Here is a 13,174-nt window from a genome sequence, read left to right as displayed (position 1 = left end):
AATCACTGCACGTTGATGATATATACAAGTCGAGACGATATAGGCATCTCACGATTTCCCCCCTCACGCATTCACGAGGCCCTCCTTGTCCATTTCCTGTATATACGTCTCCCACGTCTCCATGACCGAGCCGTAGAACGCGACGTGCGCGTCGGCCAGCCCGGCCAGCTGGCTCTTCATCTCGATGCGCTTGATGCGCTCAAAGTCGGCCGTCTCGCGGACAACCTCGTCGTCAAAGAGGTCGCTCGTGTGGCGCGCATTCTCGACCTCGTGGGTAAGCTCCTCGACGCGCAGCTCGAGCTTGCGGGTGCGCTCGCGGCGGGCCTGCTCGTGGTCGACGCCGCGCACGTCCTCGAGCTTGGCGCGGAAGAAGCCGCCGGCGCCCGAGGACGCGTGGCCCGACTGCAGCTGGTCGCGCTCTGTCGTCGACTTGTTGAGGTACTCGGTGAGCTGCTCAAAGTCGAGCTGCTTCTGCTCGCGCGCGCGCAGCAGGTTCTTGAGCGCAAAGGAGTAGGCCTGCAGGTCGCGCAGCGAGCCGAGGTAGTCCTGGTCGGTAATGTCCTTGAGCGTGCGCAGGTTGGAGGCCATGTCCTCGATGGACACGGCAAAGGCGTGCGCGGAGGGCTCGACGCCGGGCTCCAGGGTGATGAGCTTCTGAAACTGCTCCGCGAGATCGCGCATGTCGGCTTCCAGATCCGACTCGCGGCGGACGACGCGGGCCACGACCTTTTCAATGTGGTTCAGATCCTCGTCCAGCTTGTCGCTGCGGTCCTTGACTTCGACGAAGCGCTTGTCAGGACGGTGCACCTTGGTGAAGGCGTTGATAAAGGTGTCTGCAAAGTTGTCAAACACGCCGCTGGAGCCGTTGGGGTCGCTCTGGATGCTCGACCGCGTCGTCTTGCTGCGCACCGTGGCGTTCCAGTCGGGGCTCTCGAGGAAGTTGTGCAGGATGGGGGCGCGGCGCAGCACCGGGTGCAGCGATAACCGCACGAGGAACCGTTGCAGCGAGTGTGAGCGGCGGGACGTAAAGTCGCTTCCGAATCTGTCGCCGCGAACATATTCCATTCGTTGCTTGTCGGGGAGCGGCGGGACCGCGGTGGCCGGGAAGTCGCGCATAAGCTGCTTGTAGAGAAACACAAAGTCGGTGAACCGCCGTCTAACGTTGGTGTCTTCTCTCTGAAATGAGGGAAAGGTAGACTGGTGGATGGCGTGTTAGCATGTTGTCCCATGCGCAATGTGGCTGGGCAGCCTCCGCCGGGCAACGTACGTGAGTAGTTATCAGGTAGGACACAAAGGCATCCTTGCTGCCGTCATTCTCCTTGATGGGAGTTCCGACTGTGCAGTCGAGAACATGGCCGTCGCCCGCGGCATCGTGCGGCAGCGCAACCTTGCCTGACGATGGCGGAGCACCAACTTCCGAATCGCCCGTTTGCTGTGGCGGCATGGCGGCGGCGCCGTCGGCATGCTCACTCCACGAGACGCTGGAGAAGTTGTCCTGCTCGCGGTCCGAGTCTGTCGAAGCCATGGTTGGGCGGGCGGTCTATTGATATTTGTATCTTGGAGTGGGGGATAAGAGTCGAGAGCTTTCGGCGCGAGCCGGACGAGGCGGAGTCGAGGTCAGCTCGGATATTAGAGCTGGGGCGTGGCGGGGGGTGGGAGAGGACAAGCAGTGGCCATTAAACTCGAATCGTGCGCAGAGAATTGTATCGGATCAGGCGAAAGAAAGAAACGGCAAGTCGTCCAGAGATGGACTAGGACAAATGTCGAATGGCGAGCTGGTCAATGTGGGGGATGTACATGTACAGCGGGAGATGCCAATGTTGCTGCCCGCTGCTGCGCCTGAGCTTGTCTGGCAGAGCAGCGCCGCCGCGAACAGCGACACGACGATTACGTCATCTCCACGTACGAAGGTTAGCAGGCACCGACATACTAAATTATAAAGAAAGACGCCGATACCTCCGCTGTATTTATTATAGAAAGAGCAAAATGAAAAACATGAGACACGTAGACAGATAAGAGAAATAGAGTCTTATTACATCAAATAAAAAGAGGAAAGAGACAACATGCCACAGCTTCCACTGAAAGTGGCGTGTTTCTGGCACCACCATGACAGGCAGCACGTGCAATAAGTTTTGTATTGTACATTTGGATCGATTTTGTAGTAAAACTATTTATGCAATACACGCGTCGATTTCTAGCTCCCAACAAAGCCTTTATAAAAATCAATGATGGATCAGAGTCTCGCTCCCGCAAAAGAAAGGCCGCGCGCGCTTGGCCTCACTGTCCGTCCACTATCGCTAGCCTCCTGTAAGTGCACTTGCTGATTTAACTGGCTACTAGGTGATTTACATTGGCATATCCGCGAAAATTAACGAGCATCACGATGCCGAGATCGCTATCGGAATTCGAGACAATATGTACCTCTTGGACTGCCATAATGAGTACATCCGACCGGACCATGAGAACATTGGAGATGCCATTACCGACCATGTCATCGAATTTCTTCAGTTGCATGAGCGCAGCAACAGGGTCAAGCTGATTGGTGCCGGAATTCCCAGTAATCTCGTCAAGATCACCCCTTCTCTCTGTTCGCGCCTCTGGCTCGAGCTCGACACTGTTCCAATCGTTTTGCCTGTCCATACTGAGAGCCACAAACGCTTGTGGGCAGCAAAGCACATTGATGAACAGGCCGATTCGATGGCCCGCCGATGCATCGCGTGAGTCTTTTTCTTCGCCGGTTGGGCCTATTCCGTCTTTGCTAACTTTCAAAACACAGCAATTTCGGCCCTTCCATGACACCAATACTTCGGGTTGGCTGGCACAGCGCGGTGCAAGCCAGTGCGACTGGCAGGATTTGTCTCAACACTTTACAGGATTACGAGGGGACCTGTTCGCAGAGATCCTGGGAGACGCTTTCGTTCTATGCAGAGAAGCTGCGAGGCAGAAAAACCAAGGTCGCATTCTTCAGTGCCACACCACAGGGAGGAGGGGTTGCACTCATGCGACACGCGCTCCTTCGCTTTTCTGAACTTCTCGGTCTGGATATAGCGTGGTACGGTTAGTATTTACCCACCTGTCTCTAGCATTTGCCCTACTTTTTATTCCACTTTTTTTATGAGCCACAGCAACCACGACGACTGATTATGAGTACAGTTCCCAAGCCGCGACCAAGTGTCTTTCGCATCACCAAAAATATTCACAATATTCTCCAAGGTGTCGCCGAGCCCGACCAGCACGTTACTGCAGAGGACAAGGCTGCAGTAATAGAATGGATCACCGACAATGCCCAGCGGTACTGGCTCAACGAGGGCGGACCGCTTCGCTCACCGGAAGACGGTGGTGCCAATATTATAATCGTAAGTGAAATCGCATCACTATATATTGCATCTATGTATTGCATTACAGCCCATGCCGAGCAACTTGGCTGACTTGTGCATCGCAGATTGACGACCCCCAGATGATCGGCCTGATCCCTATCATCAAGGATGCCACAGTTCCCCGGCCAGTCCTCTTTCGCTCACACATTCAGATTCGCAGCGATCTCGTCTCAAAACCCGGTACTCCTCAGGCCGATGTCTGGAATTTCATCTGGAGCCATGTCAAAAAGGCAGACATTTTCATCAGCCATCCGATACCCTGTTTCGTGCCAGAAACAGTACCTCCAGAAAAGGTTGCATATCTACCCGCTAGTAGTGACTGGTAAGTGTCTGCCACATTGCTTATGCAATTTAGCGACGAGGGCTAAACATGACAAAAGGTTGGATGGCTTGAATAAAGACATAGACCAATGGGATACTGGATACTACATGCACAATTACAACACTCAATGTCACGGGCAGCGCATGACTGAGCTAGATTGGCCTGATCGTAAGTCCTTGAATGCCACACTGCATACTTTGAATGTACTAACGCTATTGAGGAAAATACATTATCCAAATCGCGCGCTTTGATCCAGCCAAAGGGATACCATCCGTCATCGATGCCTACGCCGAGTTTCGCCGTCGTTACACGAATGCGGGGCTTCTTGACCCTCCTCAGCTCGTCATGTAAGTTGGCATGTGTGCGTTTAGTAGACTCTCAGACACGGCTGACAACATTGTTAAAATGAAGCTGTGGTAATGGCTCTGTCGACGATCCCGACGGCGGTATAGTCTATGACCAGACCATGGCCCGGATCGAGACCAAATACCCGCATCTACAAAACGACATTAGCGTTATGCGACTAGATCACAATGACCAGCTGCTCAATGTTCTCCTCAGCAATGCACATGTCGTGCTACAGCTCTCCATCAGAGAGGGCTTCGAGGTCAAAGTGTCAGAGGCACTCCACGCAGGCTGTCCCGTCATCGCTACTACTGCCGGCGGCATCCCGCTGCAGGTCACAGACGGTATAACTGGCTACCTTGTACAGCCGGGCGACTGGAATGCTGTTGCAGGCCATCTGATGGATCTTTTCGCCTCCGAGGAGCTGCATGAGATAATGTCACATGCCGCGAGGACGAGTGTGAGCGACGAGGTTGGTACCGTTGGCAATGCGCTCGCGTGGTACTTTCTAGTTTCCAAATTTGCAGAGAATGGCAAATTTCACCCAAACGGCAGGTGGGTGAATGACATGGCCCGAGAAGAAGCCGGCAAGGCATATCTAGAGACAGAGAGTTGCTTGAATCGTCAGTTTACTGCCGCTCGACTCAATTGAGTAGTGTCGAGCATAAGACTAGGCGTGGTGGCCGGATCGCACGTTTTAAAGACACAGTTAGTGGCAAACACTCAGATCCACATGACCTTTTCCGCAAGATATTAACTAAATAGCTCTTTCTACTGACTAATTAGATACAAAATGACTTTTGTACAAACCTAGAACTAGCAGCCAACGGTCCTCTATAGTAAATAGTAAAACAAGTCTATAAAGTAATGTTTCCCATATTCCATCTCCCGAAAAGAAAGGTTAAAAGACCGAAAAGAAAGGTTAAAAGAAAGAAAGCCTACAAGCAAGGTGTGGACAGTTTACTGCTTCTTCTTGTTCTTGTTTTTGGGCATGCGAACCAGCCAGTAGAGGACAAGAGCACCGGCAATGTTGACAACGATATATACCATGCCAATACCAAAATCCCTCCATCGGTGGGTGTAGCTCGAGCTCAGGGCCTTCAAATACACATTGGTGTCTTTGATAGTGCAGAAGTTGCACTTGGAAGTTGCATCCGGGTTCAGCAAGTAACCACCAGCTTTATCGACGTAGTCTTTTAGGAAGTCATTGCAGGTCGAGCCGTTGGGCGGATCAAACTTGACGTACTCGTTGGCAGCGCACGTTACCTCTGTATTGGCCAGGCCAGTCGACAAAATGGCAGAGACTAGATATGTAAAAGGCGAGACGCGGTACATCCAGATCCAGAAACCGGGCATATTATCAGGCGAGGCCAGAACACCGCAGAAGAACAGGCAGAGCATGAATACAACATTGGCCAAATTTCCGCCGGCCTCGGCAGTATCCGTGATGGCAATACAAGCGTGGGCAAAGGTGCATGTAAAGATGAGGAACTGCCAGAAAAGAAGCCACATCAGGGCACCGCGTTCAGCAGTCTGATCAGCAACCGCCGCATTCTTCTGGAAACCAACCGGATAGTACACGCAGACAAACATCAGAACCGACATGAGAGTGTTCCATGGAATCTCGGCAATGATCTGCGAGAGCATGAATACTTTCCAACTGTATGTCTTGGATGGACGTTCTCGGACCTCGTACAAGGACCGCTGGAGGACGAAATGAGGCATCTGCTGTTGAACTAGCTGGCCGAAGACTGTAAGGATCTGGAATATGGCGAACATCTGGTTCTGCAAGCCTTGAATTGATAGCGGTGCGTTGAGGAAGACTAAGCCGATGAAGAGAGCAACCTGAATACACAGAGCAGCTTTGGAGTAGATGTAGGACGGTGTGCGCCAGTACTGCTGGAAGACACGCTCAGTGGCAACGCGCAGCTGATCCCAGAAGGAAGCTGCGAACTCGCGATAAGATTCAAGGTCGTTTTCGTGTAGAGCAGAATCGGAACCAACACCATCAGCCTTGAGACGCTGAAGCTCAGCCTGGACATCCTGGTATTCGGGGCTCTCGCGCCAAACCTGGTGCCAGTCGATCTCAGTGTGCACGCCAGGGGCGGCGCCAATGACCTCCAGCATCCATTCTGCAGGGTTCTCGCCGTTGGGGCAAGAATCAGATCCGTTCCTCTCAAAATAGCTAGTCAACTTTTCCGAGTTCTTGCCAATGTCTCCAAAGTAGATGGTTCGTCCCCCCTTAGCTAGGAAGAGCAGTCGGTCGAAGCGCTGGAACAGCATGGCGGACGGTTGATGTATCGTACACAAGATAGACTGCCCGGATTTTGACAGCTTCTCGAGGAGGTCAAGAATAGCCCAGGATGTCTGTGAGTCAAGACCAGAAGTGGGTTCGTCAACGAAAAGGAGTAGAGGTGGCTTAGCTGCGAGCTCAACACCGATGGTGAGACGCTTACGCTGCTCAACGTTGAGACCCTCGCCAAGGACACCGACAACGGCGTCGGCATACTCTTGCATATCTAGCAGCTTTATAACTTCATCAACATAAGCAATCTTCTCAGCGCGCGGGGTTGTCGCAGGTTGCCGGAGTAGGGCGCTGAAAGTCAAGGCCTCACGAACGGTGCTAGTCTCCAGGTGCAGATCCTGTTGCTGCACATATCCCGTTTTGCGCTGGAAGGAGTCATCACGAATCTTTCCGTCGACGAGCATCTCGCCAGTGATGACGCCCATTGAAATGCGGTCTGCGAGACAATCCAGCAAAGTAGTCTTACCAGCACCTGACACGCCCATGAGGGCAGTGAGAGTTCCTGGCTTGACCCAGCCATCGATATTGTCGAGAATTCGTCTTGGTTCGCCCTTGATCTTGATGTCGTAGCAGACATTGTTCCAGTGGAAGACGCTGGTAGAACCCTGGATGTTGACCTTTTCATTATCATTGTTGAGCTTGTTGACGGCGGTGATGGAACCGGAAGAGGCAGCTTCGAAGTCGCCCTTGCCCTTGGAGACAGCGGGCATTTTACCACGGCGGAAGACGAGAACTTCGCCCTTGGACTTTTTGGCGGATATGTACTCAGTGGCGACAATGTAGACGATGTGGTTGAATATGACCATTGCAATGATGATGGCCACGTTCCGCCACTTGTGGGAGCGATAGTACTTGTATTTGGAGTTGATGAAGGCATCACCACTCACAAAGTTTTGTCCTGGAACGCTGCCCACAGTGTCGCAGGCTCGATTGGCAGAGCTCACATCTTCGTAACCGGAGATGGCTGGGCTAGGTACGAATCCGTTGCAAGTGAAGTTGCGATTGTGGAACTCATTGACCATCAATGCCTCGAACGCGTAGGCGACGGGATCGAGGTAATTGATCCAGCGGCACCAACCGAGCATATAATCAGTGGGAATGACGAAGCCGGAAAAGATTACCAGTGCGAGGATGAGAAGTGAAGCTGGAACCATAGCCTGGGAGAGCGTCCGAGAGAGCGAAGCACTAGAGCATGGTTAGTCGAAATTTCAGAGGTAACTAGTGGTGAGGTAGCAAGTACATCGATCGGAAAATACCAGACATGGCCAAAACCATGAGGAACGAAACCAAGAGATAGAAAAAGAAAGCTCCGGCATCCCTGTTCAAGTTTGTCATGAAGTAGAGAGTGACATTAAACAGAATACTGTTGCAGATCTTATACGGCATATCGACCAATATAGACGAGAACGCTTCGGCAGAGGCATGGTAGAAGGCGTAACGAGCATGCTTCTCAACAATAGGGCGTTGTGAGTATTGAGTCAAGATTTCCAGGGCAGATGCAAAGGCGTTGGACAGGACAGCAAGAAACAGAACCGCGCCGCGCTTAAAAAAGTCCGCAGTCGATGGTTTCATGTTGTAGAAGAGCGAGGAAGCAATGAGGGCAGTACAAGTATTGGCGATTAGAGAAAAGATTGTCACCCCGGGAGATCCCTTGAGACGCTTCCAGCCTCGCCACAAGCACAGCTGGACTTGCTGTATGTACGAGAGCGTGAAGGGCGACTTGAGGCGCTGGCCCTTGGCCTGAGCCGACTTCTTGTTCTCGCGGAATGCATCGGCACTGGAGCCATTGATGGGATAGAGACTCTTGTAGTTCTCGATTTCGGCTTGCACGAGCTGATACTCGCGGCTCTCCTTCCACCGGGAGGCGAACTCGTCAGGTGTACGGGGGGCCTTGTTCTCCCAGCCGGGGCGGATGACACGCTCAGAGTGGGCTGTCATCGAGGTCAGGAAGTCGGGTGTGGTTTGACGGTCAGGACACTCGAAACCGAGATTGATGAAATAACTTTTTGCCTCGTTGGTGGGACCGAAAAAGATCTGTCGTCCTTCATAAATGACCAGGGCCTTGTCGAACATTTCATATGCCGTCTGGGGGGCTTGATAGATTGAGACGGCGCAGGTCTGGCCGAAGAGCTCGGACTGCAATCGCAAGGTCCTGCAGAACTCAATGGCGTTGGCAGAATCCAGGCCACGGGTTGAGTTATCCCAACATTGAAAGGGAGCGTTTGAGAGCGTGGCCTCGGCAATGGTGACTCGCTTTCTCTCACCTCCAGAAACACCACGAATGTAGTTGTCGCCGACCTGGGTATTGACAGTATGGCTGATACCGTACATTGCCATGACAACATCGCGCAAATGGTCGCTGTATTGATTGTGGTTGATACCAGCCGGCAGGTTCTGCGGGCAGCGGGCCCGAGCAGCAAAGGTGAGCGTGTCACCAACGGAGAGCATGGGGAAGTGAACGTCGACTTCGGCAGTGTAGATGGCCTCTCCTTTATGGTGCTTGTGCATCTCGTGCGCGGGGATACCATGATAGTTCAAATACGCGCCGTCGTCGACATAAATACCGTTGGTCTCACCGGACAAGGACTTTAAGAAGGTTGAGCACCCGGCACCAGGAGGGCCAAGAACAACAAGCATCTCACCCGCGTTGACGACGCCGTCGAAACCGCGAAGGATATCGATCCTGCGCTTACCGCGGTTGGGCGAGAAGAGGTTGCGGGCCAGACTGGGGACCTCGAGCCATACGTTGCCAACGTCCTTTTGATAATCCGTCTCAGCACCGTAACCAAAGACATGCAGGTCCTGGAAGCAGATGCCACTTTGACGGAACCCACTCCCATGCTCCTTCATCGTGTTGCTCAAGGCCTTGGCCCAGGCTCTGGCATTAAAGTTATCGCTGTGCGGGTTCAAAGGTGATTCCTTGTCATTGGCAGCCGAGAGATTTGCATGACTCTCCTGAACGTGATTCGAGGTGTTTGTGTATTGACGAGCGAGGTCACGCACGATGGAGTGTCGGCGCTCCATCTCCCTGATTTCCTCCTCATCATCATTCGAGCTTGTCTGTTCGTCTTTTGCGTTCGTCTTGGGACCGGGAGATGATGGAGCGATGTTTTCAGGCTTCTCGGAAGTGAGAGGAAATTCGACACCGAAGACGGTCTCGTGGCTGCCGTGAACTGAGCTGGGAGCGCCCTTATTTGTAGCGTAAGTGGCAGCCATGGTTGAAGCAAGACAAGGTTTTGTTCAGCCTCGACGCTTTCGTCCTGTCTTGATTGCGCCGAAACAAATCAGTTCTGTTGAGTGTTGTTCAAATGAAGTCGACTGTGAGAATTATGAAATAGATTATGGTTAACATATTCAGGAAACAGCAGGTGTAAATTAAGGAAGGTGCTGTGACTATCAACGGGGACACTTTTAACCCGTTGTACCGAGAGTGGATGGACGCGGTACTTGAAGACGCCCGCGCGGTCAATTCCCCGAACCCGACAAGCTTTCGGGCCCCGAGACAGTCCGTCTCCCACGATACATGGGGGTCTCATTTTAAAGAAGACTGTGTGCCGGAAAGGAGACCGGTTTCCTTGCACGGACGAAAGCTCAACGCCAATGGACAAACATAGAAGATATGGAGAATGAGATCCTTTGTCGTGACTTAATCTCGATGTTCCAAAACCTGGGCCAGTTCGAGCTCCCAATTAGGCCCGTGGCTGCCCTGTCACGGGCATGTGTATGCACCGAAACAATGGCCAGTAAACTTACAATGTCGTCCGCTGCGCGCCAAGGTTAGGCCTCTGGCGCCTACATTTCGGGAAGCAACCGACCGTGGCGAGCAGGCCTTCCCTGCAGAACGCAAATAGTATCTATGTCAGACGAGGAAATCAGCTCGGCTTGTTCTCGTTCTCCGAACCGCAGCGTATTGTTGGGCCGGCCCTGCACAACCACTTGGGGAAGACTGAGACTATTCAGGTACCCAAATTAGCCAGGCAAGTCAGAAACTTGATGAAACTAGTACATCTCGGAGCACAATGCAATACTCTGTCTGTTTTACTCAAATCATGTTTGAAACTTGGAGCATCATTCCGCGTAGGCCATCACTCCGCGTATTAGTCGCTCCGCGTATTAGTCGTTCCGCGTAGCCGTCACTCCGCGTAAAACCTAGAAGTACCATTTTCAGCCACAGTAGAACTTTTGAGAAAAACAAAGGAGGCTGTCAGTGCCACAGTGGTCACTAGTCTATGCTACATTTGACCCGGCCCAGTACAAAGTCTCAACGCCCAAGGAAAGAAACTGGGGAGTGGGCATCAAGCTGTATTTCGTTTTTTCAAGGCGGTACAAGTGGAGACCCGTACCAGACTCTTCCTTATAAGGTGGCCCCTTATTCGCGAAGTTAAAGAACCCCGCAACCGACCGGGACCCTAGGGGCCTAGTTAAGTCGTGGCCGCCAAGCTCGCCAGTTCCACCGATTCCCGGCATAACCGCATTATCGGAAACTACTCAGGACCGAGAAATCATTCGCCCTTCTTATAGTCGAGTATATGAGAGAATACGGTGCTGAATCGACGCAGGTGGCAAGAATCAGTGAGTTCTACGGCCATGCCCTTTTCATCTTAGCTTAGGTTTCTCGTTTTCGTCTTCTCATAACCCGACTTAGAGCGCATGTGCGAGGCTAGGTTTGTCGCGTGCTACTCTTATAAGAGAGTGGTATGTCCGTGACGTGTACCAGTGATATCCGACCGCCCCGAAGTATGTGGCTGCGACTGATATCATCTTCGACCACATGTTACATAATCGCAAGACTCCCAACGGCTTCTACGCGAAGATGATGGAGAGCAGCAACACCTACTGCCAGCAGCCCGCTGCTAGATTCCTCAGCAGTCTCTACCACAATCTTCAATTCGCATCAACGAATATATGCCTCTTAAATCTCACTACAGCCATCTGGCAGGCTAACAGAATGCTCAGCCCATCTTTGTTGGTGAACGGGGTCTTGGTATGTTTTGCCTCGGAACCTGCCTTGGTTGTCTCTGGTCATGTTTACAATGTGCAGTCGTTTGCTTCATTCTGCTGCGGTCTTCACGATCTCGCTTACATACCCGACCGAAGAGGCTGGAGCGTCACAGTCGGCAGCGCACGAACCGTTTACAATATTTTATTTCTTCTGAGCTACACTTTTGTTGCGAAGGATGTTGCGCAGCTCGACCTGCAAAGCAGATTAAGTCGTGGGCTCGATCCAGTGCAGCTACAGGAACTACTACAATCGGTCAAGGTTACTCTGGCTCTCACACGTATCGAATGGCAAGTTTCACATCAGAAAAGAATATTTATGAATGGCTTTGGCTAACCTTGCCAGTTGGCTGTATCTCCTCTTTTCCGCGATTTGCGTCATGGGAAAATACGTTGCGTAGCAGTTTAGATGTTTAATCACTCACGCAGGCAGTGAAGGTTGCTATGTTGCGGGTACCAATAGTACGCACGCCGTACTATTCGCAATTTATTGTTTCAACTGTCAGGAGTTGAAATGGAGATTTTTACTTCACGTAGTCGAATTTCAGCGTTGCGGAATTAGAGTTGATATTCTCAAGAGAATTAACTTGGCATTGCCAACGCCTGTGGAAGGTTATGCAAGGTAGATAGAGTACAAGTTATACTGGACCATATACGTGCGTTAATACCCCATCGCTAGCAAGACGACACCCCGTCAATCGCTCGCATGTATTTTGCAATGGAAATCGGGCGTCCGCTCGCCAGATGCAAAATATCCAATAAGCTATTATGTAAACGGTGGTAGTATTGAAAATCAAGCACGCAATCTAATACTATCACTTAAGGCACCAGGATTACCAACGTAGGCTACTTACAATGCTCCTACCGAGAAATGTGACAGTTTCTTGCCCAAATATAAAAAAAATAGATATGGGTCGTGCGCCCGTACTTGGGTTCATTGACGTGATTGTCCAGATTACTCGCGGGCTGCCTCACCTTTCATGCATTGCGTTGGCAACGGGTTCAGGGCAAAATCGGTTGTGGTCTCCTCCCTGGGGCGGGCCGAAACGGGGGTTGATGTAGCTGCCAAGCTCGTTAACGTAGTTATTATGCAACGGTTCTCCAGCCTAACTACCGGGATTGAAGTCGGGGCAGAAGCAAGAGCACACGGAGGCTGCATTTTTAAAGCGCCGCAAGCTAGGGCACACTGACGCTAACGTAACCCCCTGGGCGGAGTAGCTTAAAGACCAGCCGAGTCTCATGGGCTCCCTTTCTCTGTTCTGCATCTGCATGTTGCTTCAGTATGCACCTCACAATGCATTGTCTGTCGGAAGACATTATTCACCTCATTTTAGAGTGGCTTCCGAAAAGGGATCTTTACACTTTATGTCTCGTCAGTCATGGCATACGCAGCATTGCCGAGACCAGACTCTACTCCAGCATCCAGCTAACATGGGTAGCGCCTGAAAAGCTGCCCATGTTGCCACTTCTGCGAGCAATTCGGCGGCGGCCCGAGCTTGCTGGCCAAGTTCAAAAGCTTATAATGAACAGAAAAATTGAATCGTTTATCGTGCAGCAAGAGCCAAAAGTTGCCACTCAAAACGATGCATTTGAAGATTTGGTTGCATCTATCACGAAACTACATCTGCCGTTCGGCGACCAGTGGACACAAGCGTTGAGGTGCGGCACGATGGATGCCTTCGTTACGCTGCTGATATCGATGCTTCCCAACCTCACTCATCTACAATTGGACCATAACTTTGCAAGGGAAACTCACCTACTGGGGTTATTCCTCGGCCATACTTTACGGCGCAGCTTGGACTCCCATATGCCCGCTTTTGATCGTTT

At 51.8% G+C, this 13,174-nt stretch overlaps 4 protein-coding genes across 5 annotated transcripts; 2 read left to right on the top strand and 2 right to left on the bottom strand.

Annotated features, from left to right (window-relative positions):
- Positions 1 to 63: 63 nt before the first annotated feature.
- Positions 64 to 1,525, bottom strand: LMH87_007433 (uncharacterized protein; the record flags this gene model as incomplete). Its single annotated transcript, XM_056192522.1, has 2 exons — positions 64 to 1,197; positions 1,268 to 1,525. 2 exons carry the CDS (start codon positions 1,523 to 1,525, stop codon positions 64 to 66), a joined length of 1,392 nt encoding a protein of 463 aa, XP_056060734.1.
- A 700-nt stretch (positions 1,526 to 2,225) lies between these two features.
- On the top strand, positions 2,226 to 4,696 carry LMH87_007432 (uncharacterized protein; the record flags this gene model as incomplete). 2 transcript variants are annotated; one of them, XM_056192521.1, is made up of 9 exons in its annotated part: positions 2,226 to 2,282; positions 2,341 to 2,717; positions 2,777 to 2,810; positions 3,049 to 3,052; positions 3,214 to 3,356; positions 3,443 to 3,699; positions 3,758 to 3,867; positions 3,920 to 4,046; positions 4,111 to 4,696. In XM_056192521.1, the coding sequence occupies 9 exons, from the start codon at positions 2,226 to 2,228 to the stop codon at positions 4,694 to 4,696; spliced, it is 1,695 nt and encodes a 564-aa protein (XP_056060733.1). The 2 variants fall into 2 exon arrangements, with proteins under 2 accessions (XP_056060733.1, XP_056060732.1); XM_056192520.1 differs by having other exon boundaries at positions 2,777 to 3,057; positions 3,154 to 3,356.
- Positions 4,697 to 5,004: 308 nt separating this feature from the next.
- Positions 5,005 to 9,565, bottom strand: LMH87_007431 (uncharacterized protein; the record flags this gene model as incomplete). Its single annotated transcript, XM_056192519.1, has 2 exons — positions 5,005 to 7,534; positions 7,590 to 9,565. The coding sequence occupies 2 exons, from the start codon at positions 9,563 to 9,565 to the stop codon at positions 5,005 to 5,007; spliced, it is 4,506 nt and encodes a 1,501-aa protein (XP_056060731.1).
- A 1,313-nt stretch (positions 9,566 to 10,878) lies between these two features.
- Positions 10,879 to 11,748, top strand: LMH87_007430 (uncharacterized protein; the record flags this gene model as incomplete). The annotated part of the gene is made up of 5 exons (XM_056192517.1): positions 10,879 to 10,921; positions 10,995 to 11,044; positions 11,139 to 11,333; positions 11,391 to 11,638; positions 11,694 to 11,748. 5 exons carry the CDS (start codon positions 10,879 to 10,881, stop codon positions 11,746 to 11,748), a joined length of 591 nt encoding a protein of 196 aa, XP_056060730.1.
- Positions 11,749 to 13,174: the final 1,426 nt, after the last annotated feature.

This window comes from Akanthomyces muscarius, chromosome 1 (genome assembly GCF_028009165.1).
Source record: "Akanthomyces muscarius strain Ve6 chromosome 1, whole genome shotgun sequence".
Classification (NCBI taxonomy): domain Eukaryota; kingdom Fungi; phylum Ascomycota; class Sordariomycetes; order Hypocreales; family Cordycipitaceae; genus Akanthomyces; species Akanthomyces muscarius.
The sequence above is the reverse complement of the archived record's forward strand: the minus strand, read 5'-3'. Positions and strand labels throughout refer to the sequence as shown.